General features: G+C 33.2%; 1 protein-coding gene across 5 annotated transcripts; it reads left to right on the forward strand.

The window, feature by feature from the left end:
* Positions 1-425: 425 nt before the first annotated feature.
* LOC108209006 (ABC transporter C family member 12) lies at positions 426-27,070 on the forward strand. Of its 5 annotated transcripts, XM_017379680.2 has the most exons (29): positions 1,199-1,412; positions 1,616-2,102; positions 2,777-2,955; positions 3,276-3,315; positions 4,244-4,400; positions 4,910-5,024; positions 5,128-5,208; positions 5,311-5,335; positions 5,938-5,994; positions 6,148-6,213; positions 7,166-7,240; positions 8,497-8,604; positions 9,709-9,843; positions 10,636-10,742; positions 10,843-10,936; positions 11,383-11,550; positions 12,420-12,560; positions 13,123-13,323; positions 13,421-13,519; positions 13,624-13,776; positions 17,321-17,706; positions 18,035-18,215; positions 18,628-18,951; positions 21,681-22,437; positions 22,950-23,071; positions 23,669-23,914; positions 24,433-24,856; positions 26,572-26,680; positions 26,811-27,070. In XM_017379680.2, the coding sequence occupies exons 2-28, from the start codon at positions 1,770-1,772 to the stop codon at positions 26,667-26,669; spliced, it is 4,872 nt and encodes a 1,623-aa protein (XP_017235169.1). In that variant the 5' UTR covers positions 1,199-1,412; positions 1,616-1,769; the 3' UTR covers positions 26,670-26,680; positions 26,811-27,070. The 5 variants fall into 5 exon arrangements, with proteins under 5 accessions (XP_063942499.1, XP_063942500.1, XP_017235169.1 ...); XM_064086429.1 differs by lacking the exon at positions 1,199-1,412 and adding an exon at positions 426-560 and having other exon boundaries at positions 26,572-27,070; XM_064086430.1 differs by lacking the exon at positions 1,199-1,412 and adding an exon at positions 883-901 and having other exon boundaries at positions 26,572-27,070.

Below are 27,070 nucleotides of genomic sequence, written 5' to 3' on the forward strand. Positions count from 1 at the left end.
GGGAGTACTATCTATTTATACTATACTATACCATTAATATATATCGTTGTTGTTGTTGTTGTTGTTGTTGTTGTTATTATTATTTCATTAAAACAAAAATATTAATAATTTTATTGGTCGATCGAGTTTTATCAGCCGTTCGAGTATTGTTCTACGGGTTTCTTTAATATATAACATGTTCTAATAATTTTTTTATTATTAATTAAACCAAAATATTTAAAAATTCGGCAAGAATAATCGATTTATATTTCATTTAAATTTAAAATATAAACGATAAAATTATAAATATTATAAATCATCGGCACAGTAATATATACACTCATTTATACATAATCTAAATCTAAATATCTTTATATTTCCGAAAAATTGTTAAAATATATGATATTAAAGTATTTTACAGTTTTTTTTCAAGGAAATTCACCTACAGTTTGTTGAAAATTCTCCTTTTCCTGTCCTCAGTAAAATATCTCCGCTGTAAAAATGTCGCCATCTCCGCCACACCTCCGCCGTCGCCGCCGCCCGAAAACTACGGACCAAATAAAAACTAATAAATATCTCCGGTCAGTAGCAAATCTATCAATTTTCGATATCGCATCGTTTTTAATCACCACATTTTACTGAAATCCATGTCATTTTGTCTTCGTATATGTGTATAAACTTGTCGTTATATGTTTGTATGTAATTGTGCGTGTGTTTATACTTGTTAATTCGTAAGCCGTGACGTTTTCGAACCCTAGGGTTTTGATTTTTAGTCAATTATTGGTCCCATCGCTTGTAGTCAATCTAGTTGTCTCACTTATACTTTCCGTAAGCTCTTTCGATTTGTTTTCGATGTGGTGTTGAATTTTCCGGTTCTGTTTTGTTTTGATTGTTAGACTAATCGTATGACTTTTAGTGTTAGGTAAGGCTTGTTGTTTCGATGTAATTTTAATTTTAAATTGTCGAGTCGTTTTTATTTGTTACACTAATCGGATTGTTTGTTAGAATAATGGTTTGACTTAAACTTCCAAGTAAGGCCTGTTGTTGTTGATGTAATGTTAAATTGTCGAGAGTCCCTTTTAGTTTGTTACACTGTTGATTTTAATTGTGGTTGAAGTACGGATTGATGTTTTTGGTGCAATGTTAGATTCTAAATTTATTTTTGTTTGTTACACACTTACACTGTTGATTTTAAATACGGGATGCGTGGTCATAATGTGATGTTAAAATTCGTGGTCCTGTTTTTCGTCTTTATCTGACTAGTATATATGTGTGTAGTTTTTATTCTGCTTATCAAGTCAAGATTAATGTCCCACTTATTAATTAGTGAGTGTGTAGTTTAAGTGTTTAACAGGAACTTCACTTGCTCTCACTCCGTGCTTCGATCATATGCATTGCTTCACCAGCGTGTGCTAATTTACATGTGTATATGTGTATGCTTCTTTGTTTATACTGATGGTTGGCATTGTTTGGATCTAGTTTTTGCTTGTTTTAAGTTTGTTTCGGTAATTATCATGGAGATATACGAGGGTGATATGGATTTTGTTTTCTTTTTCTAGTAAAGAGCTAGCATTTCATTTGAGTAATAAGTACAATGTGTTTGACTGACATAGATGCTACCTTCTTTCTGTTCCAGGTGGCCCAATGCTTGTGGAAGTTATCAGTTTCGAGTCTGTTCAGTGAAATTGGAAGATTCAAATATATGCTTTTACAGTCTCAGTACTAAGAAGCGGCTTTTGAGTTGGTAGATTTTGTTAAGTGTTGTATATCTGGTCTGCGGTAAAAGAAAAATGGGTTTTAATCTACTGACTTGGTATTGCCGGCCAATGGACTATGGCATTTGGGCACACGAAACAGGGAGTGCATTCGGTGCTTATACACCATGTGGCATAGATTCTTTTGTGATCTGTGTATCGAACTTGGTGCTGCTTGTTTTGTGCTTATACCGAATATGGCTGATTACAAGGGGTGCTAAGGTCCAGAGATTTCGTTTGAGATCAAATTTTTATAACTACATGTTGGGATTTTTAGCTGCTTACTGTACTGTTGAGCCTTTGTTCAGATTGGTTACCGGGGTTTCAATCTTTAACTTGGATGGCCAGACTGAATTTGCTCCTTTTGAGGTGCACTTTTTCTTTCTCATGTCAGTTACAACTTACAAGTACATTACATGTGCATGCACAACTAATACGGTTGTGTTGTAAGTTCAGCCACTAGTGTAACTTCACTTATGCCGCATGTTCTAAACCCATCACTGGCATTAGCTTGTTGGGAATTTCATGAAGTTACTACTATTGCTATTTTGAGGTATACCATGTGTTTTATTTCAAAAAAATAAAATAAATCAAAATGTTGCTGCTACGATGCCATTTACATAGTCGAGGAAGATGCTATAACATGTTTCAAATTAAAATAAGTAGTTACCTGAAATTAGTGGTTATATATCCCAGTTGGTTTAATTTCTCGAGACCTCTCTGACATAAAGACACATCTTAAAAGTCCAAGGATGTAGAGAGTAAATAATAGTGCTGCTTTTGTTTTGTTCCCTTTAATGTTTGATGCAATTCATATTTCAGTTATAGACCTATGTTTTTCCATATTACTATCATTTGAAACGACTATGATATATGTTTCCTTGCTTTCCTAATGATTAATTAGTATAATTGTATTTTCCGAAAGCTGATTGAGATTGGAGATCTTTGTGTTGGTTGTACCATTTTCATGTAGAACATACACCTATGTCCTCTATGAGTTTAGTCGTGCATTTGCACTCAGGACTAAATTATTGCTCTTGCAGGTGGTTTCTTTGATTATTAATGCTCTTTCTTGGGGTTTCGTCGTGTTGATGATTGCTGTGGAAACAAAAATCTATGTACGGGAATTTCGATGGTACATCCGCTTTGGAGTTATATATCTCCTTGTTGCAGATACTGTGGTGCTGACTTTTGTGATCTCGTTAATGAGTTTTTACACAAGGTCAGCTTTTGGTCATTGATGCAACCAAGTCAATATCTTGTTTGTAAACATCTTGTGCATAGTTATAGGTTATAAGTGACAATTTATGATAAACATATGCAAACGCCATGCTCAATAAAGTTGTGTTGTTGCTGTTAACTATGTAAAGAGCTTAATTTGTAGAAGTAGCGGTTAATCTGTTAAATACATGTTACAGACAGATTACTTAATCTTCATTTTAATTTATAAAAACTGATGTGCCCTGAAAAGTAGGCATACAATTACTGTGAAAACCTCTGACTGGAAATTTTTTACTCATAGTAGCTATTATTTGTGTGCAGGTCTATATTGTTTGACTACCTGGGTACATTCTTCTGCAAGGTGTGTCTGCTGTCCTTTTAATGGTTGTGTTATGGTATTTTACTTCAAGTTTTCATGTTCGGTTTCTAAATAAACCATGTTTTTTTGCTAAGAGTACATTCTTGAGGAACTAAATCTGGTGCAGGACAAAAATTGTTACGAAGGTTACGGTATATGAACAATTAAAAGATGATAAAATTAGGTTGTCCAACTGAAGAAGGATAAAAGATGATGTTTGTGGAATTAAATAGATAAAACGGTCATGAATTTTAAAGTACGACTACCCCTGAGATTTTCTAACCACATATGGGAGAAAATGTATACATCTTAAGCCATATAGGGAGAGACTCAAGTCACAAATTTCGTAATCAGTCAAGTCTTACGACAAGTGGAAGTTACATTACTTACATAGCGAATATCAAAGCAGGCAAATAACCTAATGAACTACTCCCTGTAAGCAATTTGGCTGATTATAAGTTACTAAGATAAACATCTAACAAGTAACCAGTTCCACACATAAAAGTTCCATTTTATTTTTACTTGCGTTCCTGTCATTGTCCCTTGTTGGAGAAAACTCAATGCAGTTAATCTTGATATGACTTGGAACGCCATTATGGATGATTTTGATTGGACGGCATTCAATAAACCCTTTAAGTTGCAAGGTCGCAGCTATCAGAATCCGAATCCTTTTTATACTTTTCAGCTTGCAACCGAATAAATCCTTTTTAGATAGAATCCGAATCTTGGACACAAATTAATTATGGCAAGTGCCAACTATATTTCACATATATAATATAAATTTGTTCCTGTTGCAATTGATTAAGTTATATTGAGAAATAACAAGACGTGATGTAACATGATTAAAACTAGGATCTGTAGGCATTTTTATATGTTTATATACAAGTCTACACATCTTTGTACTGATGGTAATAACATATGTCGTGTGCAGATTCTGTTCGGAATGCTGCTCCTTGTTTACGTTCCGCATTTGGATCCTTACCCGAACTACATTCCACTGTCAACCGAATCTTTTGATGACACAAAGTATGAAGCACTTCTTGGAGGTGAACATGTTTGTCCTGAGAGAGAGGCCAACATGTTTTCGAGTAAGCATATATCCTTGAATAGAAGTATTGTTTAAGCTACCTAAATATTTTTATTGGTTACCTCAACCCATGTTTTAGTTTTTTAATTGTATGATGAGCTAAGCTTCACTATAAATCTCTTTTAACATTTTTAAACTCCCCTGAAGTATAACTGGTATATATGACTTATGACAAACACATAAATTAGTTACAATTTTATTAGGAATAAATGTTATTGCACTATCTATTAATCGAATGTCATACTCCACATAGCTGTAATTTTATGTATCTTGCTAAAAAAAATTAATTTACAAGGTGGTGTTGTAAGTTCGACTAAATTTCTTTGGAGTTGGGTAGTATGATGCTTCCTGGACTGTGATGGTTTCCCGTTTTAGTTGCTATTTTTGCCCCACAAACTTTAATAATGAACTGTTTTGTACCTACTAATTTGTTTGAGTCTATGAGCAATGCATGTATTGACAAATTCTTAGAATAGAAACTTATGATTTGTTGCCTAAACCTTGTGGTAGGGTTGTTTTTTGGGTGGATGACTCCACTTATGCAGCAAGGATACAGAAGACCTATTACTGAAAAGGATGTTTGGAAGCTAGATACATGGGATCAGACTGAAACGTTAAGGAAAAAGTACATATGATCTCGGCCTTGTGATACTTCCTTTTATTTGGCTTTCTATTCCATAAATAAGAAACAGTTGCAATGTACAAGTTTTAACTTGCAAATTGGTTAGGTTCCTGGATTGCTGGATGAAAGAATCTCAAAAGGAGAAGCCATGGCTATTACGTGCTTTAAATTGTAGTCTTGGAAGAAGGTATAGACTGCTAGTATCACTTGTGGGTTGTGATGGTCTAGCTCTGTTTTAACATGCAGGTTTTCTTTTTTGTACTGAATTATTTCAAATTGTTCTTTGCAGGTTCTGGTTTGGTGGATTTTTCAAAGTAATATGTTTATTTCTCTATGGTTTCTGTAGTTTTTGAAATCCTTTTCTTTTCTAGTATGAGTATAATAAGTAACTAGCAACACAGGTTCCAAGTGTATGCACCTTGTTTTTATCTTTTCAACTTGAAATTTAAAAATTGTACCACACATTACCATGTACTCTGTAATATCATATTTAAATTATTTATTTCTCACAACTTAGGTCTTCTATATCCCTTTACAATGACATTGCAGCATTCATCATAATTCTGTGTGAAAGAATGTTTTTAATTTATATCTCTGATAAAAAACTTGATCCCTTGGGATAATGAAGGTTCCAGAATCATTGAATTTGATTGTGTGGCTGATTGATGTCTCCTTTAGGTTAAATTTAAGGCACTTCTACCTGGCACCTAATCCTTAAAAATGAACTTCTGAGTGATTTTAGATTAATTTTTGTATGATTTCAATTAAGTTAATGTTTGTTAGACAAGATAATATAGTAAATGCTCATACCAGAACGTATGGCTGCTGCAAAAATAAATGTGATGTTCATGCTAAACCAAGAGAGATGGCTTCATGGTTGTTCCAGGCTTTTGACTCTTTTACGTTGAACTTGTAGATTGGAAATGATCTATCACAATTTGTCGGACCTGTTATATTGAACCATCTCCTGCAGGTTAGTACCAATATGGAAGTTGTATAATATCTCTTCACAAGTTTTTACATGACAATTACTCACAGTAACTTTTAAATTTTGGACTTATAGTATTTTAGTATACTAAGGCTCTAGCTTGCAACTGGACTAATACTAGTGCTGTTGATGTTGAAGTCACTGGAGCGAGGTGATCCAGCTTGGATTGGCTATGTATATGCCTTCCTAATTTTTGTTGGGGTGGTATGATTCTTAATTTCTTGGTTATTTTTACCTTAATCAACTATAGTTCCATGTCAGCCATATGTATTAGCTCCCTCTTTTTCCCTCCAAAAACCTTCCTAATTTTTGTCGAGGGTGTTATGATTCTTAGTTTCCTGGAAATTTTAATCTTAATCAACTAGGGTTCCAAATATCAACCATGTGAAACAACTTCCTTCTTTTTAGAAACAAAATGAAGCCCTATTGTTTTTTTTTATAGTATGATAGCATTTTTCTACCATTAAACATTATAACATTCTATCATCCCTCGAAATACAGTCGCATCTTGCATATATTTCTATTTGCATATTATTTGTAGCATACATGTGTGGTAGATTCATGTTTAAATTTACATGAAAACGAGGGTTCTTATAAAGAGTCTTATTGAAAATTTATAGAATACCTCATAATAGCTTCACAAAATTGAGATTATTATCTTTTTTGGGCCAGGATGGGATGGTTCATTCTTTACTTACTGATGCAAAATTTGGAAACTTTGGAATCATTGTGCTGTAGTTACTAATATCTTAATGATTTCTCTTGTTTTAACTGCATTCTGTTGCACATAAATTTTAAAACCTGTCATCCTGCGTTTCTATTGTCAATACACAAGTTGAAATCTTTTCGTCAACTGATGTGTAGTATATCAATACTGCCTCAGTGTATCCTTATTTTGTTCTGTATGCACCTGGTCCTGTATATATTGATTTGATAAGAGTCACCTGGTTTACCGATTTTCCGAGTAAGTGCCTGTTAATTGGCTGGTCATCAACCATGTTTTCTTATATATCTGTCAAACCTGGTAATATCTATGTTCTTTTTTCTTGGTATAACTAGTCTAGGTATATGTCTTTTTGTAGGCTATGTACAAATCTAGTAGTGAAACATTTATATTATGCACTTCGTCTTGACTAGATTATTCTATTTGCTCCAGTCATTAGGAGTGCTGTGTGAAGCTCAGTATTTTCAGAATGTGATGCGTGTTGGATTCAGACTAAGATCTACCCTGGTAATATATTGCCTTATTATGTTCACACTGGTTGATAAACACATCCCCTGAAACCGTATTTCACTGGGTAATAAAGTATGTCTATTTAATTTCTGCATTAGGGAAGGCCAGTCAATAAAATCCGGGGATCGAGTATCTAGCACTAAAAATGCTTATTTTTCTGGTTCATGAAAGATTCTGTTTTTCTGTTTCAACAAATATATATATGTGGGCGCTCAAATGACACTTAAATGAGAATCGTGAGAACCAAAGAAAATCACCAAATTCACATACGCTAATCTCTAAATTTGTATTATTTTCTAAAATTTTGTTGATTTGTACAAATTATATTGCTTTGGTACTAGGGATGGCAACGGGTCGGGTCGGATCGGGTTTCTTGAGATCCAGACCCGATCCATTATATTTCGGGTCGGTTCGGGTTCGGGTCCGGGTCTGGAAAATGAATATCCAGATCCGATCTGTCGGAATTTTTCGGGTTTCGGTTCGGGTCCGGGTCTAATTCGGATACTTTAAAAAATTAAAAATTATGTATTTAGAAAAAAAATTGTGATGATTGATTTTTTTAAAATTTAGAAATATAAAAAAGGGTTTTATAAGTTTCGTTTAGTATAATAAACACGTGAAACATGTAACTTAATTGTATACAATCATTCAACTTATCATTTATATTCGTATATTTTTATTATATTTAGATTTTTGAATGCACAATAATTGAGAAAAATATTAATGAAATGAATATAGATTCTATATTGGGCATGTAAAATTAAGTAAAATGTTAATATTCATATATACCTAATAATTCATAGTATTTCAATATATATACTTTACATTAAACATAAAATATATATATATATATATATATATATATAAATAATATTTTGTATCGGGTTTTTATCGAGTTTCAGGTTCGGATCGGGTTTAAATCGGGTTTCGGATTTCGGGTCGGGTCTTGGTTCGGAATACCTGAGATCCTGATCCAAACTCTTTCGGGTCTAAAAATAAGACCCAGATCCGGATCCAAATCCAAAAAAATTGCGTTCGGATAGACCCAATCGAATCGGAACGGGTCGGGTATCCATCGAGTCGGGTAAAACTGCCATCCCTATTTGGTACTCATTTTTCTTATTTAACCTGGTTCTCGTTGGAACATGACCTTATTATATATATATTGAATCGTTATAATTTGTTTCCTGAAATATATATTTTTGTCCAGGTTCCAGAGTATGTGACAGATTAAGTTACTTCTTAATATGTAGGTGGCTGCTGTATTTCGCAAATCTCTAAGGTTGACCACTGAGGGGAGAGAAAAATTTCCTCCAGGAAGGATAACGAATATGATGACAACAGATGCTAATGCACTTCAGGTAACCAATGTGCCTCAGCTGTCATAATCAGACAATACAAAGAACACAAAAATTTCCATGCCACCTTTTTATTGTGTGTGTTTGTGTGTGTGTGTTGTATATGTTAGTTTGATTTAAGGTTTTTCTGCCATTGAGAACAAAATATAGATACGAGTGACCTAGTTGTTCTGAAGAAATGTGGAGTTGTACTAATTGTCCTCTTAGAATGCAAATAATGGGGCATTTTTCTGGTGCTTTGAATTTCGACAGGCCTCCCTAATAGTCTTAGAGATTAATCGAGGTTAGTTAAGCATGAGTAACAGAGTTAGAGCTGGTCAGGTAGCTCCTAGGGATGACTCTCATTATTTTTCCATGGTCGAGATGTGGCTGACATTCGTAACACATATATGTCCGTTAACTCTCATCATCCCCATAGCTCTGTCATCCTTGACCTTGAAATACAAAATATTTCACTGCTATGTTCACTCTCTGAGTTTGTTTCTTCTATCGTTAAACAAACTACCATCTAGAAAGATTGGGACCCGGGTCTGAAGCCTAAACTAGGTAAGAAATGGAACACCATTGAGCAAAAACACTGTTTTATGCTACATGTGTTTCCAATATAATTATTGTCTTTATAATATAAAATTCTCTATCCTTGTTTTTGTTATATTCAATTATGTGTTCTTATAAAATGGGTGGCGGGTGCTCCATATATATCTCAAGTTTTATTTATTCCTACCTGCTTGCTGCAAATGGATTCTTATTTGCCTCTGCTTCCAGTCAATTTGTGCAGCTCGCATGTGCAGACTGTTAAATCATGAGCAATAATATCTCTTGTCTTCAAATTTTCTGAATTGATAGACTTTGCATTGATCTGAGGAATAAGATGGTAAAAATTGACATGATCTTGTGTTGACAATCTTCATGAATTAATATGGGAGTCATCTGTGAACTGATAACCAGCTTACAACTTTTCTGTGATGATAGTCTGATCAGTTTGATTAAAGTGATTACTAATTTCAAAATTTTGTCTTCTGGCATTATCATTATCATTTGATCTAGTGTTGTTGGTCTATGATCGGATCATGTTCTGTTATTTCATGAGTTTCAAAATATTTGCAGAAAATATGCCAACAACTTCATGGTTTGTGGTCTTCACCATTTCGTATAATCATGGCTTTGGTTCTTCTCTACCAGCAATTGGGTGTTGCTTCAATTCTTGGTTCTCTTGTTTTATTGCTTATGATTCCCTTACAGGTAAAATGGTAAATGAAACTCTCTTCTACCCTTTATAGCTGCATTGAATTGTTAAAGTGACTGAACAATCATAACAAACAATTAGTTTCCTCAAGACAGTCTGAATTTTTTTTCGTTTTTCAACTCCCACTATCAAGTCAAGATGATAGGGATAGACAAACAGTTCTAAATTAGTGCTTGTGGCCTTTAAGTCTTTAGGTGTTAAATTCATATCTTCAAAGGTTTTCAGTTGAACTATATTAGCAATATTGCTTTGAATCTTCTAATTAGGCCACCTCGATCATGTTGTCACCTTGGATAATGATATATGATATCCGATAATCTGGCACTACACTTATTCTGCCTGAGATCCTTTAACTGAAATTTGTACACGTGACCAAGCTAACGATATATAAGCTGATGTAATCTCTTACAACTCAACCTATAGTTTGAAAATAATTATATTGCTTTCCTGTGGTATATTGAGGCTTTTGAGGTCAGTGTAGATACATTATACCCCTTTCGGTCTCTTACATCAGAAATGGTTTTATATTATATGCACTAGATTATGGAAAAAATACATTTAGTTTTTTAAAGGAAAATATCAAAGTGCACAAGGTATGTTGAAGACTGGTGTACAAAAGTATCAGAACCCTGAAGTTATGCTTGGAATATTAGTGCATATTCACCAAGACAGCATATGTTTAGAAAGTTTTTTTTTCCTTCCCTTCTAAGATGAAGTTACACTTAATCTTTATAATGTATATTGGTTGGTTATCAAGCCTTACGTGCATAATTATGTAATGGAAGCAGACATTCATTGTGAGCAAAGCGCGGAAGTTATCCAGAGAAGGGCTGGAATGTACCGACAGAAGAGTAGGTTTAATGAATGAAATTATTGCTGCCATGGAAACTGTGAAGTATGTGGTCCTCCTAATCATTTTTATTTGTGGAGGATGTTACTGACTTTAAAAATTTTAATCACTTAATATCTTGGACCTATTCATAAACAAATATCAGATGTTATGCATGGGAGGAGAGCTTTCAAACAAAAGTTCAAAGCATGCGAAATGAGGAATTGTCATGGTTCCGGAAAGCGCTGCTGCTAGGAGCGGTATGACATAAAAAATTTATCTAAAAAATATCGCATCTATAAGACCCATGCATCTGTGTTTGTAGGTGTAGTGTCTGCATATCGGTCATGCATGATACATGCCTGCTGCATTCCTTGTTTGTGTGAGATTAATATGATGCACAGTATTTGTTACACTACCCATCACTACAGTGTTGAAAATATTCCATATTATTTTATAAGTTTCCGTGGTTAAAAATCGAAAATTTAGGAAACAATAATATAAAGCGGTGAGGTGATGTAATTTGTTGATCTTTAATAATACAAATGGAACATTTTCTAGTGCTTGATAAGTTATTCAAACCACAAATTAGTAATTAAATTATCATTACCTTTCTCCAACACTTAAAGAAAAACACTTATCATTCTAAACATCAAAATTAATTGATATCATTGCTTCATTTATTTTTCTCTTGCCTACTTTACAGTGTAACAGTTTTATACTAAACAGCATCCCGGTTCTCGTGACGGTTATCTCCTTTGGATGTTTCACTTTTCTTGGAGGAGAATTGACCCCTGCAAGGGCCTTCACATCACTTTCTCTGTTTGCAGTATTGCGTTTTCCTCTGAATATGCTCCCGAATTTGATAACTCAGGTTACCTTTTCTTCACCTTTCTTATTGTATGTTTTCTCTTGCATGATTTTAATGCCTTTATTCACTTTTGCATATGTGGTAGTTAGATTAAAGATGATTTGTCCTAGTAATTACATAACTAGGCTACAGTCTTCCCCTTCAGTTTCTTTTCCTCTAATACCTACCCGTACTACGGAGACACACTTGTTCTATGTACTGGTATGTAATACCCAGAAGGTAAAAACCCTGAGGTTCTGAAAATATGGTAAAGGGCATACCTAAGTATTTGAAGCGGACTCAGTATGCAATATTATTGTGGTAATGTGATATAGTGAGATTGGGTCTAAGACTAAATTAGGACTGCATTATAAAAGTTGTAAGTATATAGTATGTAGTGTGGAGAACATTGAAATTTAGATTGTGCCTTGGCCTAATGGTTTTTAGACTATTTTTCTTTTCTGATACATGAACTTTGACTCTAATATGCACCAATGTAGTAAACATGTATATACTTGAAAAGTCTTACATCAATTCATCGGAGGAAATATTTTATTGCTGTGACTTCTAACCAAAGCCATTTTAAGTTGGACAGATATTCTGTTAGTAAACATAATTGGTGCAATATTTATCCAGTATTAAGGGATAGTACATAATAGGAGACGTGTTATCTTTTTATTAATAGCTTTTCGTTTTTCGTCTTCTACTTGTGTCCTAAGCTTTTTCTTTGGGATTCAGATCTTTTATCTGATATACGCTTTCTGCCGCTTGTAGTATTATGACTTATAAACAGTGAGTATAAGCAATTGGCATGCCTGATATCAACATTTACTGTTTTTCCATAGTTTCATGTAGCAGCTGCTTGCAGTACTTAATGGCGCTCTATGTTGCAGGCTGTCAATGCCAATGTCTCCCTGCAGAGGCTAGAGGAACTATTCCTAAGTGAGGAGAGGATTCTCTTACCCAATCCACCACTTCAACCAGGGCTTCCAGCTATCTCAATAAAAAATGGAACATTTTCTTGGGATCCAAAGGTCTACCACCCCCCTCCCCCCCAATTCTCTATATATGTGTGTATTCGCGAGTGCTTGTCCGGGGGAGTATACTTGTTAACAAAACATCAAAATCTAGTTTCGGGGATACAACTGAATCTATTGTAACCATATTTGATGATATACTGTAAATTGAGATTCATACTTAGGGTTCGTGCAATTTTATTGTAGTTATGCCGTTATGGATGTTGAAATCCAAAAGTATTTGTTCAAATTTCTTATTGCCATTACTCGCCGTAGTCTGTAAAGCCTATTATACTCTTTCCACAATATATAACTTGCTTTATAGTATGTGCATAATGAGGATGAATAAGGCATTCAATTTTTACATCAATGTTCAGGTATCTGTAAAATGTGATATTGTGATGTACATTTTTGTTCAGATAACTGCTTGTTTGGTTGACTTATTGTGTGCTTGTTAGTAATTTCTGAAAGGATTTTAGGAAATGTAAGCTAAAGTTGAAATTGTAAATTCGAATTTGAGAAACAAGAACATATCGGTAGAATCATTTGTGAGGCTCATTCATTTGTCCATGCTTTTTAGACTGGAAAGCACACATTGTCAGATGTAAATGTGGACATAAAAGTTGGAAGCCTGGTAGCAATTGTTGGGGGTACTGGAGAAGGAAAGACGTCACTTCTTGCAGCAATGCTTGGAGAGCTTCCTCCTATAGTAGATGGAAGTGTTGTCATCAGAGGAACTGTTGCCTATGTTCCTCAAATTTCTTGGATTTTCAATGCCACTGTGAGCTTTCGCATATTCTGTAGTTACTATATGGATCATAATTTTTAAGTAATTGCTACATTGCGTGGTCAACTGAGTAAGAATTGTGAATTCCTAGGTACGTGGGAACATATTGTTTGGATCAGAATTTGAAGCAGCACGATATTGGCGGGCAATAGATGTAACCGCACTGCAGCATGACCTTGACTTGCTTCATGTTAAGTCTTCTCGTGTTATTATTAACAACTCATTTTCATTATTGAAAGTACTTCATATGCCTAGTCAATTGGAACTGTATAATAAATATATATCAACTTTCAGGGACATGATTTAACGGAGATAGGTGAAAGAGGGGTGAATATTAGTGGGGGACAAAGGCAAAGAGTCTCTATGGCCAGGGCAGTGTATTCCAACTCTGATATTTACATATTTGATGACCCTTTAAGTGCTCTAGATGCTCATGTTGGTCAAGAGGTATTGTCATCAGCATACTAAACAGATACACTGAATGCCACAGTTTTTCTTTTAAAATACCATTGCACCATTATAAATCACAAGTTCTTGGACTCGGATCACTTAAGTGTTAGACATGTCATCAACCTAAGTGTCAGGCATGTCATTAACTTAAGTGTCAGGCATCTCATCAACTTAATGGTTTCAAGTCTCTCTTTTCGGACACGATTTGTTTAACATTTTTTAATTTTTTTCAATTTTGTGTTTATGTCTATGGCTGGCCATTAAATGACTCATATCATATATATTACAAGTAAGTTTCATTGTCGGTGGGGTTCTGCAGATGTAAAGTGGGGTCTCCCACTTGAGTTTTTTTTATATATTTAGCGTGCACAAACTTTATATTTTATTTTGTTTACATGTATAGTTTTTAGCCTAATGTTTATATATATATATATAGAGTCCTACTCCAATAGAAACCAAATTAGCCTAAAAACTAAAAACCAGTTTCTGGACAGTTTTTTATCACTATTTTTAACTACATAAATCACTAATTTGTACATAACATATCACTAATTTATATATAGCATATCTCGCGAATATAAATATATATATAACACATATATGCAACGTATATGACCATCATATTCACCCAAATCGTAATAATGGACCTCTTACCGCCATTACCAAACGTTTCCATGATGTGCTACCTTTGTCTATCATCACCAATAGTCACACACACTTTCCATCATAACTTACAAAACTAACAACTACTTACCATCATCATACAACTTCTCTTGCGGTTATCTACCACCAAGAACCTTCCTACGGATGAAATTAATCATCTATAATCGATTATCAATAATTTAGATAAGTAGATTTTCTCAATTTTGATAATAAAAATCGCTGTTTGCATACTGTATAAAAACAGTGATTAGTGCAGTATAAATTAGTGATACCCGTAGTTATAAATAGTGGTAGGGAAACTGGTTTCTAGTTTTTATTTTAAGAGTGGTTTCTATTTGATCATGAGCCTATATATATATATATATATATATATATATATATATATATATATATATATATATATATATAAGGCCACAATAGAATACTTTCCTTTTAGTGCGGCCTATAATCATATTTAATGGATGTTTTTCAACGATCCAACCGTACGAATGTAAAAATTATGTCAAAATATTGTAGTAGAATATTTTTTTATGCAAATTTTAGTTGTAGAGTATTGATTATATAATGATATTATGTTCTGATATAATGTTAAAGGTAGAAATTGATCGATTTTTATGTTAAAAATTGTATGATCCAAATTTTGAAATCATTTAAAAAATTTGCACATTTGTCTATTTTTACTAGATATATACATCCTCCCCCCCCCCCCCCAACACACACACACACACAGATATATATAATATTAGAACTAAGAAAATATGTGGAGTTGTCAAAGTTGTAATTCTAAAAAATTTAATATTTATAGATAATTACTGAGTGATCATCTTATTCTTCGCTTCCATATAGAAATAGTAGTTCATCAATTATGTTGAAAAAGGATATTTACCTTGTTGATTATTGTACTTAATTTGTCTTTTTACCTGATATCTTAAGATCATATTTGCAAATATATACCTTTATATGCTCTCTATGAAACTACTGTCTTCCTGACATACTATTATTTAAATTTATTTAAATTTCCAGGCAAAGTATTAATGGCACCTAATTCGAATATTACTGATTCCCTAAGCATGCATCAGCTATATATTTTTTTTAAAATTATCTCCGAATCAAGCAATATATAAATTGCATAAAAAATATATACATTCGAACAAAAATTAACCTCCAAAGGATTCCGTTGAACTTCAGGATCTTTCAGTGCTTTATCATCAAACAATTGTAATATGTTGTTGATGGTGCTTGAACTCTTGAGCATAGGTAATAATACTTCTAAAGTCCATAAGTATTAGAATTTAACATTTGTTTATGAGGATCGAACTATTAACCTTTGGTAGTATTTGGACAAGATCCTTCTCTTATTTGAAAGGATATAGTTACAAGTAGGGTAATATACATATATATATATATATAGGGCCCTTCTCCTTGAGTAACCAGTAAAATAGTAACTTGGTAACTCTTCTAAGAATTAAAAGAAACATGGCGTTAAAATAGGAGAACACGACCTGCTTGTCTTCAAACCTACTAATCCAGTACTGTAAACACGGACAGTGTTCTGTACACACGTATTAATAAAAAAAGTGAAGAATAAAAATATACATAATATAAAAAGTAGATAGTCCTGTATTTTTTATTATATATTTTCCTCGCATGTTTGTTCTTTCATTTATAATATATTTTTATGTTATATGTTTTTAATATAAAATTGGTTGTATATATTTTAAATACAGAATATATTTATTTCTATATGATAAATATAATTTTCAAAATAAATTGGTTAGAATTATATAAAAATACAGAACATAAAAAATGTGTTTTTTAGAAGTATTTTCTTGTCTCTATTGAATTTTATATTTTATCTCCATGTTCTGTAACTTATTTGTTGTATAATATAATTTTTGTTGTATGTTTTTTTGTCACTTTGTTGTACCTTTTTTTATATAATATATTTTACGTTCTGTATTTTTTGTCTATATTGAATTTTATTTTTTCTCCACATGTTCTGTAGTTTATTTTAAAAACAACCTAAAATAAAAATTCACGCATAAATAAAAGCAAAAAAAATACAAAACATGTTTATAAAATACATATCATTATTTTTATAAAGAACACTTAGACCGTCGTACTTTTCTAAAATATAAAAAGTATATACATCACACAACAATACAGTACATAAAACTAAGAAATACACAGTACTGTATATATTTATAGTTACCAAACATGCTAAAAAGAAAAAACAAATAAAAACAGAAAATTATATATTTGTATAATACATAAAAATAATAAAAAGATTAAAATATAATAAAATTACAGAATATAAAAACAACTTAGCAAAAACACAAGGTATTAGTTTTGATGTGTGGGCCACGTGTCTCATCACATCACAGGTTAGCAGTTGCACAGTACAATATCATCGTGCGGCTCACATCTTTAGTTACCAAGTTACTCAAATAGAATGGTTCCTCATTGAACCATCCCATATATATATATATATATATATATATATATATATATATATATATATATATATATATATATATATATATATATATATGCACATGACAAATATGCTCAGGCTGATGATTTTCTTATGATATAAATGAGCTATGTTTTTTTTTCCTTCAAAATATAAACTATAGCCATATAATTTTGCAATTAGCAAATTTCTGCAATGTCTTTTGGTATGTACGTCTTTTTTGGTAATTTGCAAAATTTTGCGGGACTTTCCTTCTCTCTTGCCTCCATTCTGTAGGTCGGTATTGCAGGGACTACCTAATATTAGAATTGCACTTTCTAATTTTTTCCTATTGAAGTATCAACTGTTTATAGGTTTTCAACAATTGTATCAAATTCTTCTAATGTAGTATTAATTTTTCTATAGGTTTTTAACAAATGTATCAAGGATGAGTTGCATGGAAAGACTAGAGTACTTGTTACAAATCAGCTACATTTTCTTCCTCAAGTTGATAAAATTTTATTAGTTTCGGAAGGTATGGTGAAAGAGGAGGGTACCTTCGAAGAGCTTTCCAGAAATGGGCTGCTTTTTCAAAAACTAATGGTAAATGCTGGGAAAATGGTAGATCATGTTAATGAAAATGATATGAGGCCAGCTGTTGACTGTAATTCTTCAACCCCTACTGCAAATGGGGGAGATATTGACATTCAAAATGGTGCAAGATATGAAAAAGCAAAGAAAGGAGGTGAGGCTGTTCTTATTAAAAAGGAAGAGCGGGAGACAGGTGTTGTCAGTTGGAATGTTTTAGCCAGGTAATGTCAGTTCAGATATTTAAACAGTTTATTTGATTTTGTATTCAACTGCTACATCCCAATGGATTCATAAGATTTCTATCTAGACAAATTGGAAGGTAAATTAATGAGTTTTAAAACGTAATGTGTATGAGCTTGAACATAACTTGCTTGCTTCTATGCCTATAGCCAGAATAATATGTTTAGAGATGTAGTCAATATGCTTTTCAACCAATTCCAGTCTTGAGTAGGTGTCTTTGTCAGGTTTTTAATTACTATGCAGGAAACACCAGGTCAGACTTGATACAGTAAATACTTAATTCTGTGTTCATTCTGTTGTTTTTGTCAGGTATAAAAATGCCTTAGGAGGCCTATGGGTTGTCTTGATATTGTTCTCCTGCTATATCTCGACTGAGGTCCTCCGAATTTTGAGTAGTACATGGTTAAGTATTTGGACAAAACAAAGTAGTTCAACGAATTACGGGCCTGGTTTCTATATTTTTGTTTATGCGGTATTATCATCTGGCCAGGTATTAAAAATATAATTGTCAACTAAACTGGACTAAGTTTCACATATTTCTTTCTGTATCTTTCTAATTTTGCTGTAATTGTTGTATTCAGAAAAGTTTTATCTTCTGCCAGACTTTTATGTTCAAAGTTAATTGCTCATATTACTGTGCTGTAATTAAATAAATACATTCTGAAAAAGAGCTTAATGTATTTCCTATTGTTTGTCGTAAAGGTCTACTATCAATATATGTGAGTTGTGAAGTGTATCTTCTAAACATTCAGACTAGAATGGCTTCTTTGTTGAAATATAATATAGAGATCTCTCTCTTTTTTTTTTTGCCAGTTATTATTGCAGTCGTCTTATCTTCTTTTTGAGCGTGTTCTGATGGATAACTAATAAGGTTTAAGCATAATCTTTATGTAATTATGTAGGTGTTGGTGACACTAGCGAATTCATTTTGGATAATTACATCAAGTCTTTATGCTTCTAAATGTCTGCATGATTCAATGCTGTACTCGATGCTTAGAGCTCCTATGGTATTCTTCCACACTAATCCAATCGGAAGGATGATCAACAGATTTGCAAAAGATCTGGGTGATATAGACCGGGAAGTTGCCACTTTTGGTAATATGTTTTTAAGCCAAGTGTTCCAGCTCCTTTCAACGTTTGTACTTATAGGCATTGTGAGTACGATATCCCTGTGGGCGATAATGCCACTTCTGATACTGTTTTATGCAGCTTATCTCTACTACCAGGTTAGTTGTGTTTGTATTATTTTGTTTTCATCATAATTAATATTTTTATCATCTTAATTTGTTTTGATAAGTTATTAATATTACAAGGGAAGGGGTGAGAGCATATGTTCTAATAAATATACATGACTTATATGGTGAGGGGTCACAGACGGTTTAACTTGGCTATATTCTAGACCTCATATGTTTCTCTCAGTTGCTTGGTCACAGATGATTTAACTTGGCTAGATTCTAAACCTCATATGGTTCTTGCTTATTCAACATTATCCATTAACTTTTACTTTTAATTTTAAAAACAACTATAAAAATAGCACTGAATTTAACAACTATATATAAGCATACTCATGTCTAATTATTGGTTTGAAGTGTTGTTAGAAAAGTCAATACTCTTAAACCAATTTAGTGAAATTATTAAAAACACCACACGCAATAGCTTTTAATAAGCAGCACCTGGTGCATAATCTAAATAGATGTTTATTTAAAAATATTATGGAGATGTTTTTGGGATGGCTATCACATTTTGTTTTGCAAACTTAGTGCACTAAAAGATTCAAGTTACCTTAGTGTTCCAAATACAAAATAGGACAAGTATAATAGCCATACTAGGAATGAGGAGTCAAGGTACCTTGGACACGTACTACTTTATTAGAAGTCGAAAATCCCTTTGTTGGTACGATTAGTCTGATTTTTGTTATAATTCAATTATTTTATAATATTTATATTTAATATTTAACAATATCACATTTGCAAGTCTATACTTCTGTTTATACTTTTTCCATTATAATCCTTTTTAATATCTTTATTTTAAGTATGAACCCCTCAACATTATATGAGGTCTCATTCTCTTACTCCCTCTCTTAAGTCCCACATCCATCACAAAAGAATGATCTCCTCAGTTATTTTGGACAAAATTTGGCCACTAATAAAACAGTGATAAACCCCACACCCATCACAAAATGACAAAAGACCTCCTTAGTTCCTGCGACTAATATTCGATCATCACAATTGCCCTCTTAAAAGGAGTATGCTAGTCTCTACCGACGAATAGCACAACCCAAACTACCTTCCAGCAAATCACCAGTATGAGAAGATAATCCGCAACACAATATATTAGTCTTACTGAGAAACTACTGAACGATAAGCAATAATAAACTATTACAATCCTCGAGAGGCTGGGTCTCTCCTACATCTATTTTACTCACGCAATACTTTCGATGAAACCAGCCCTATTCCCCTCTCTACGATCTTATCCCCTGCTCCCATATTTAATTTACTTTACTACCCTTACTCACTACAAAGACATCTATACCCTTTATTTTTTATTTCTTCCCTTCTTTCTTTCTTCGAGTGTAAGTCCATTTAATATTTTGTTGAGGAGCACTGTTACTAGCAAAGTATTAAGGTTCGTTTGTTTCAACATGTTTAGGTGTTAGGTATGGGTTTCATTCATTCCAAACCCTTACATGGTCATTGGGTGAAGAAGAAACATTGAAACCCATACCTCAAACCACCAAGAAATGGGTTTTTGATACTAAGTGGGGTTTGAGGAATCAAATTTAGTTTTTTTATTTTCATCTCTATTTCTAAAAATACATGTAATTTTTTTGTAAATTATTAAATGCGTGATCAAAAAATATAAAATGATTATTTTTAATTAATATTTTAAATTAGTTAACATTAATAACTAAAAACTATTTTAAATCAAAGATATTTATTTCACCACTTAACCAAACCTATATCACATTAACCCGATTCCTAATTCTAACCTGATACCACTCCACGAACAAAAGAACCCCCAAGTATATATAGTTTAAAATGTGTTAAGGAAAGTATGGATTAGGTATTACTTTAATTCACCCAATCAAAAACAAAATATAAAAAATGATTTGAGGCATGTAAAAATCACTCTCTTATTGAAATATATGAGTCCTTTCTCATTTGTGGGGTGCTGGCCCCCTTTATCCAATTTTAAGCAATAATGCCTCAAATATCATGTGGAAAATATGGCCCCAAAGCCCAAATATCACTTTATAAGGTTATATCATTACATTTGTTTTTGAAAAAAACATAAACGCTATATTGGAGTTGAAATGCTACATCGTGTAGCGTTTACTCCCTTTTTTTTTAGCCCAAGCCCATAGTAAAACACCTACAAACCCTAGAACCCCTAAACCGTTATAAAGTAACGTTACTTTATCTGACGTTTGAAGCCTAAGCCCATAAAACATATCCCTTAAACGCTACATCGTGTACCGTTTTATTCTTTCAAACCTAACTCTACATGTAGTGTTTTTAGCGTGTTATCTAGGGCCATATTTTCAGAATGTGATATTCAGGGAATTTCAACTCGAATTTGTGATATCCAGGGCCTTTTCTCTCATTTGTGCTTGAAGACGATTTGGCCTTGGTCCCTGTAGCATGAAAAATTTCTTTCCAATGTAACCGAAGTTAAAGATCTAAAATTGATGCACCAAATCTGTGTAAATTATCTGTTGTGTTCAAGAATAAAACACGCTAGACTTAACTTGAATAGGTTTAAATAATGTGTTATTTACATGGTAAATTGATATTGTAACATATACAATGTTTTGTTTATTACTATTATTTTTTAAGCTGATTAAAGACTCAATCAATTTTCTTGTACTTGTTACAGTTAGTAATCTGGGTATTATAATATCAAAATATCTTATACACCATAATACTGAGATTTTAATCCACACTTCGTTCCTCAGAGCACGGCCCGTGAAGTAAAACGCTTGGATTCTATTACAAGGTCACCTGTGTATGCCCAGTTTGGAGAAGCGCTGAATGGTTTGTCCACAATTCGTGCATACAAAGCATATGAAAGAATGGCTAATATTAACGGATTATCTATGGACAACAATATTAGATTCACCCTGGTTAACATAAGTTCAAACCGCTGGCTGACAATAAAATTGCAGACTTTAGGAGGTCTCATGATTTGGCTGACAGCAACATTTGCTGTAATGCAGAATGGAAGAGCAGAAAACCAGGTCGCATTTGCATCGGCTATGGGACTTCTCCTCAGCTATTCTCTAAATATCACAACTTTGTTAAGTAATGTTTTAAGATTAGCTAGTAATGCTGAAAATAGCTTAAACTCTGTTGAGAGAGTATGCACATATATAGATATGCCCTCTGAGGCTTCAACTGTAATTGAGACCAACCGACCTCCACCTGGATGGCCATCTCACGGGTCAATCAAATTTGAAGATGTTGTTTTGCGTTACAGGCCTGAACTTCCTCCTGTTTTGCATGGTTTGTCTTTTACAATATCTCCCAGAGAAAAGGTTGGTGTAGTTGGAAGAACTGGTGCAGGGAAATCAAGTATGCTCAATGCTTTATTTCGGATTGTAGAACTGGAAAAAGGAAGAATCCTGATTGATTATTGTGATGTTGCAAAGTTTGGATTGGCAGATTTGCGCAAGGTCTTGACTATCATACCACAAATACCAGTTCTTTTCTCTGGTATGTAGCAATTTAATAATTTAGCAATGGAACTATTTTATTACTAAAATGGATAATCAGCATCAGGTGCATCTTGTTTCCTTTTCGGTTTCGGCTATTGCAGCTGAATAATAATACCTGATGAGACCATGGGTTCTTTCTAGGGTGCCATCCTCTACTAGTGGATATTTTCCAGGGTTTCGTTAAGTAATTGGAAATTTTAAATCCTGCTGAATTTGTAATTACCTCCTTTAAATCAGTAAAACTTGTACTATATGATTTACAAAAACTTCTCATGAAATTATCTAGAAATGTGAGAAAATCTGTAAGGATCAGTGTGCTCTCGAATCAGCAATTTTAATCAATCATTTAGACACATTTAGTGATCACTTGATTTTTTCTGGATGTGGCTTACTGGTTGACATAATATGGAGAATACCAGTTATTAGGTGGGATCCTTTAGTACCTTCAAACTGAAAGATCTATTCTATTCCTGATGTACCCTTGTTGGCTTGCTGTCTTGAATGTCCTAGGAACTGTTCGATTTAATCTTGATCCATTCAATGAACACAATGATGCTGACATTTGGGAAGCTTTAGATCGTGCACATTTGGATGATGTTATCAGGAAAAATGCACATGGGTTAGATGCCAAGGTATAACTTGAATAATGTCTTTTCTGGTACTCATCATGGACTTTCTTATATTGGTTTAAATGTTACATTTGTCTTTTTCAAATAACACCTAATTTGAACAGCCAAGCAGTAGTCATTTCATAGATTTTAGTATACTAGTTTAGCAACAATTTAGAACTCCTAATTAGTAGTGATTGTTAAATATGTGATTTAAAAAGTTAAAATAGAGAGACAAAATGAAGCAATTTCATGCAGCTAGACAAATAAATCCAAATCTTATCTTCGTAACATGTTGAAATCTGTGTTCACAAACTCAATCTCCTTTGTTTCCTATATTTCTAGCTTGTAACCGCTTCATTTTCAAATATAGTTCTGTTTTGTGCTGTATAACTTTTGTTCTTTTGATTAATGAAATTTCCTTCAATTCATACTAATTACCTGTTAGAACTGCTTTGAGCTGTACTAGAATTATTAATAATGTCAAATAGAAATATTGAAATTCAAAGTATATGATGCGTATTCATAAGACATGTCACTTCCTTTTTATAATTTGAACTTCTGAAGAATTGTTAATAAATCTTTACTGAAAAGTAGAAATTTTCCGTGTTAATGGTTAAGGTTTCAGAAGGAGGGGAAAATTTCAGTGTTGGGCAGAGGCAACTTTTGAGTCTTGCTCGGGCATTGTTAAGGAGATCAAAGATTCTTGTTCTTGATGAAGCAACAGCAGCTGTTGATGTTGCAACCGATGCTCTTATACAGAATACCATTCGAGAAGAATTCAAATCATGCACTATGCTTATTATCGCCCATCGGTTGAACACAATCATCGACAGTGACAAAATTCTTGTGCTTGATGCTGGCCAGGTGAATTATCAATAATACATACTTGCTGATCCTGGTTCCTCCAAAGGAACATAAAATTTTAATAGATGTTTATTGTTGATAAGTTGTTAGATACTCTGTTGGAAACATAGAAATTATAACTAATCAGGATCGTCAAGATTAGCATAATAATTCATAATATTCTGTAGATTTTCTAGTATGATCTGATGCATATATCACTCCTTTATTTTAGGAGTTGATTATGACTATATCTCTATATGAGCTTATGCATTTTAAATTAATTGATCAAGGAAAAATAAAGTTTTCTGTGCCTTCAAACTTCATGGTATCAGTTTGCGTAAAACCTTTTTTCTTCAATTTCAAAAACACTTTCATGGATTATAGAAGGGCAGCCACAGGACAAGATAGATTTATCATCAATTCATGCATGCTCCCTGAGAAGAACATCTTGACGTACCATGAAGAACCTTGGATTAGTTCAACTGTAATGGGCTTTAAAGGGTTATAAAAGCATGACTAAATCGATTGTATTTTTTCAGGTTGTAGAATATGATGCTCCTGAGAAACTTTTATCGAATGAAAATGGTGCTTTTTCTAAGATGATCCAAAGTACAGGAGTAGCTAACGCACAATACTTATACAGCTTAGTTCTTGGATGTGAGGGAGTAAAGAATTCAAAGAGGAACCAGACTGCACACCTGGATAGGCAACGTACTTTGGCCTTCTCTCACTGGGCTGCCGCAGCACAGTTTGCTGTCCTTAATAATATCTGTTCTCTGCAGAACAACCTTCGACCATTGGAATCGGAATATGAGAACAATATTCTGAACAAAGCAAAGGATTCTGTTGATACTTTAAAGGTGATTTTGGAAGGAACACATGACAAGCTCATTAATGAGGCACTCGATAAATATCAGGTTCCCGCAGATAACTGGTGGTCAGCACTCTACGGAGTGGTTGAAGGTACTTCCATATTTGTTGCATGTTTATCTTTTATAATTGCTCATATTGCACACATCTCCCATATGCTGCTTACAGTAGGAAAAGCTATTGGTGAACCAGTCCTGTGATAATTACCATTGCATACCAGAAGCAAATACTCATATTTTTACTTCTAAAATTATTTTGGCTAGTATGAAATGCACAACATTCTTAATTGTTCTTCTCTTTCATATTTGAACTTTTATCTCTAACTGGTGAAGAGTTAAGACATACTGCAACTCCTTAAAATTTGGTAGTATCTATTTTTTTTAAACGTAATTGCTAATGTAAATTTTAATAATGTGTTTTCTTTGTTAAAGAAGCTTTTTCATGTCATTACAAAGAGTAATTTATTTATTTTTTACTTTTTTGTAATGGTCCATTGCATTACTCACATACATGTGTCAATTGAGGCTCAAATCCACACATTCAGTACCAAGTCAAGCATGACACTATGAGCCTGTTTGTCCCAGCTTTAAGCCGCTTAAAGCTGTTTTCAACTTTAAGCTGAATAATATGTGTTTGTGTAATAAGTCAGAAGCCGACTTAAGTCAGAAATAAGCCAAAAACTGACTTAAAAGCCAGAATTTAGTTTTAGAGACTATTTTCTTTTTGATAAAAATTACTTATAATACATACTCCCTCCGTCCCCCTCAATTGTTTACATTGGAGAGGGACACGGAGACCAAGACAATGTATGAAAAATGAGTAAAGTTAGATGAAAAGTGGGTAAAGTGGTGGGACCTACCAATATTTAATAATAGATTTGAGATAGTGGAGGAAAGTAGTGGGTGTAATAGTAGTTTTTATTGTTAAATATGAGATAGTGGAGGAAGATGGTGGATGTAATGATGAGAAAAACTTACTATTTATAGTAACGTAAAGAAATGAGAGGGACATCCCAAAATAGTAACTGTAAAGAAATGAGAGGGACAGAGGGAGTAAATTATTTATAAATCACTTTTTTTATTATTATTATATTTTTAATAACTCATAAGTCATTAATTAGTCAAAATTATCCATAAGCTCCCAGCTTATCACATAAGTCACGGTAAGCCATGAGTCACATTAAATTAGAAGTCATAAGCCAAGCCAAACGGCTCTTATCTGCTATGCTACAATTTAAAAGCATTATATATGTATATTGAGTTGTAGGATGAAGAAATTAGATATTTGTTATCTGACAGTCTTGCATTGTCCATTATCTTATCATCTAATTCTCTTCTTCATAGGAGTATTTTGTAATCCACTAACCTGCAAAAACACTTTAACTAATTCATCTACAATTTTTTCGGGCAAATAGAATATTTATCACCTATTTTACCCGGACTCTCGTTTTGCCTCAAGTACCCGTGTCGGACACTCGACACTCGGACATGGGTATGGACACTCCGACACTTATTTTAGGCCAAAAACATGTAAAATTTTCAAAATATTACCGAGTCCGACACTCGGATACATATCCAGTTTGGACACTTTCAGCCGAGTCTGGGTAACATAGTTTATCACTAATGAATGTAATTTAATCATAATTTGAAATTTAGATCAAAATATCATTGTAAATAGGGATATGTATCATCATAATTTATAAGTTTTTTTTAATCATCGCAATATTGAACTAATCACAATCTTTCTTTTTAGGAATAAGTATATATGTACTTTCTTGACCAAAGATTGGATTGTTGCGTTCTGTTCAGGTCTGGCTATAATGAGTAGGCTGGCTCAAAACAGGCTTGGGCATACTGGGAATGGTTTGGAAGACGCACCAGTCTATTCAGAACTTGATGAGATCTAAAAATAGAGAAGGTATCTTCTGCTTCAAACTGAATTGAGCCTGGAGGGGCTAATAACTACCCTGCCAAATGTTTATTCAACTACATTGTAGGTAGCTGATTTACAAATATAGCTTATACTTTTTACTCACATATTTTCCCAGGGACCTGGTCATCTTGGACATCAAAATTCTGTAACAACATTATTGTATAAATATATCTACCTTGTTAATTGAAGGAATGAGGAGAAATTCGAATCACAGCAGACGTGAGGGAAGCAGCTATTATTAACTATTATCCCGTATTACAATATGTTTGGAACACAAGTTATGAGGTGAGAGCCCTCAGTTGAAAACGGTAAGAGGTGGTTAATTTAAAAATCACTGGTTACAATTAAATAAAAATTAACTTAAGTTTTAGTGTA

This window comes from Daucus carota, chromosome 2 (genome assembly GCF_001625215.2).
Source record: "Daucus carota subsp. sativus chromosome 2, DH1 v3.0, whole genome shotgun sequence".
NCBI lineage: Eukaryota > Viridiplantae > Streptophyta > Magnoliopsida > Apiales > Apiaceae > Daucus > Daucus carota.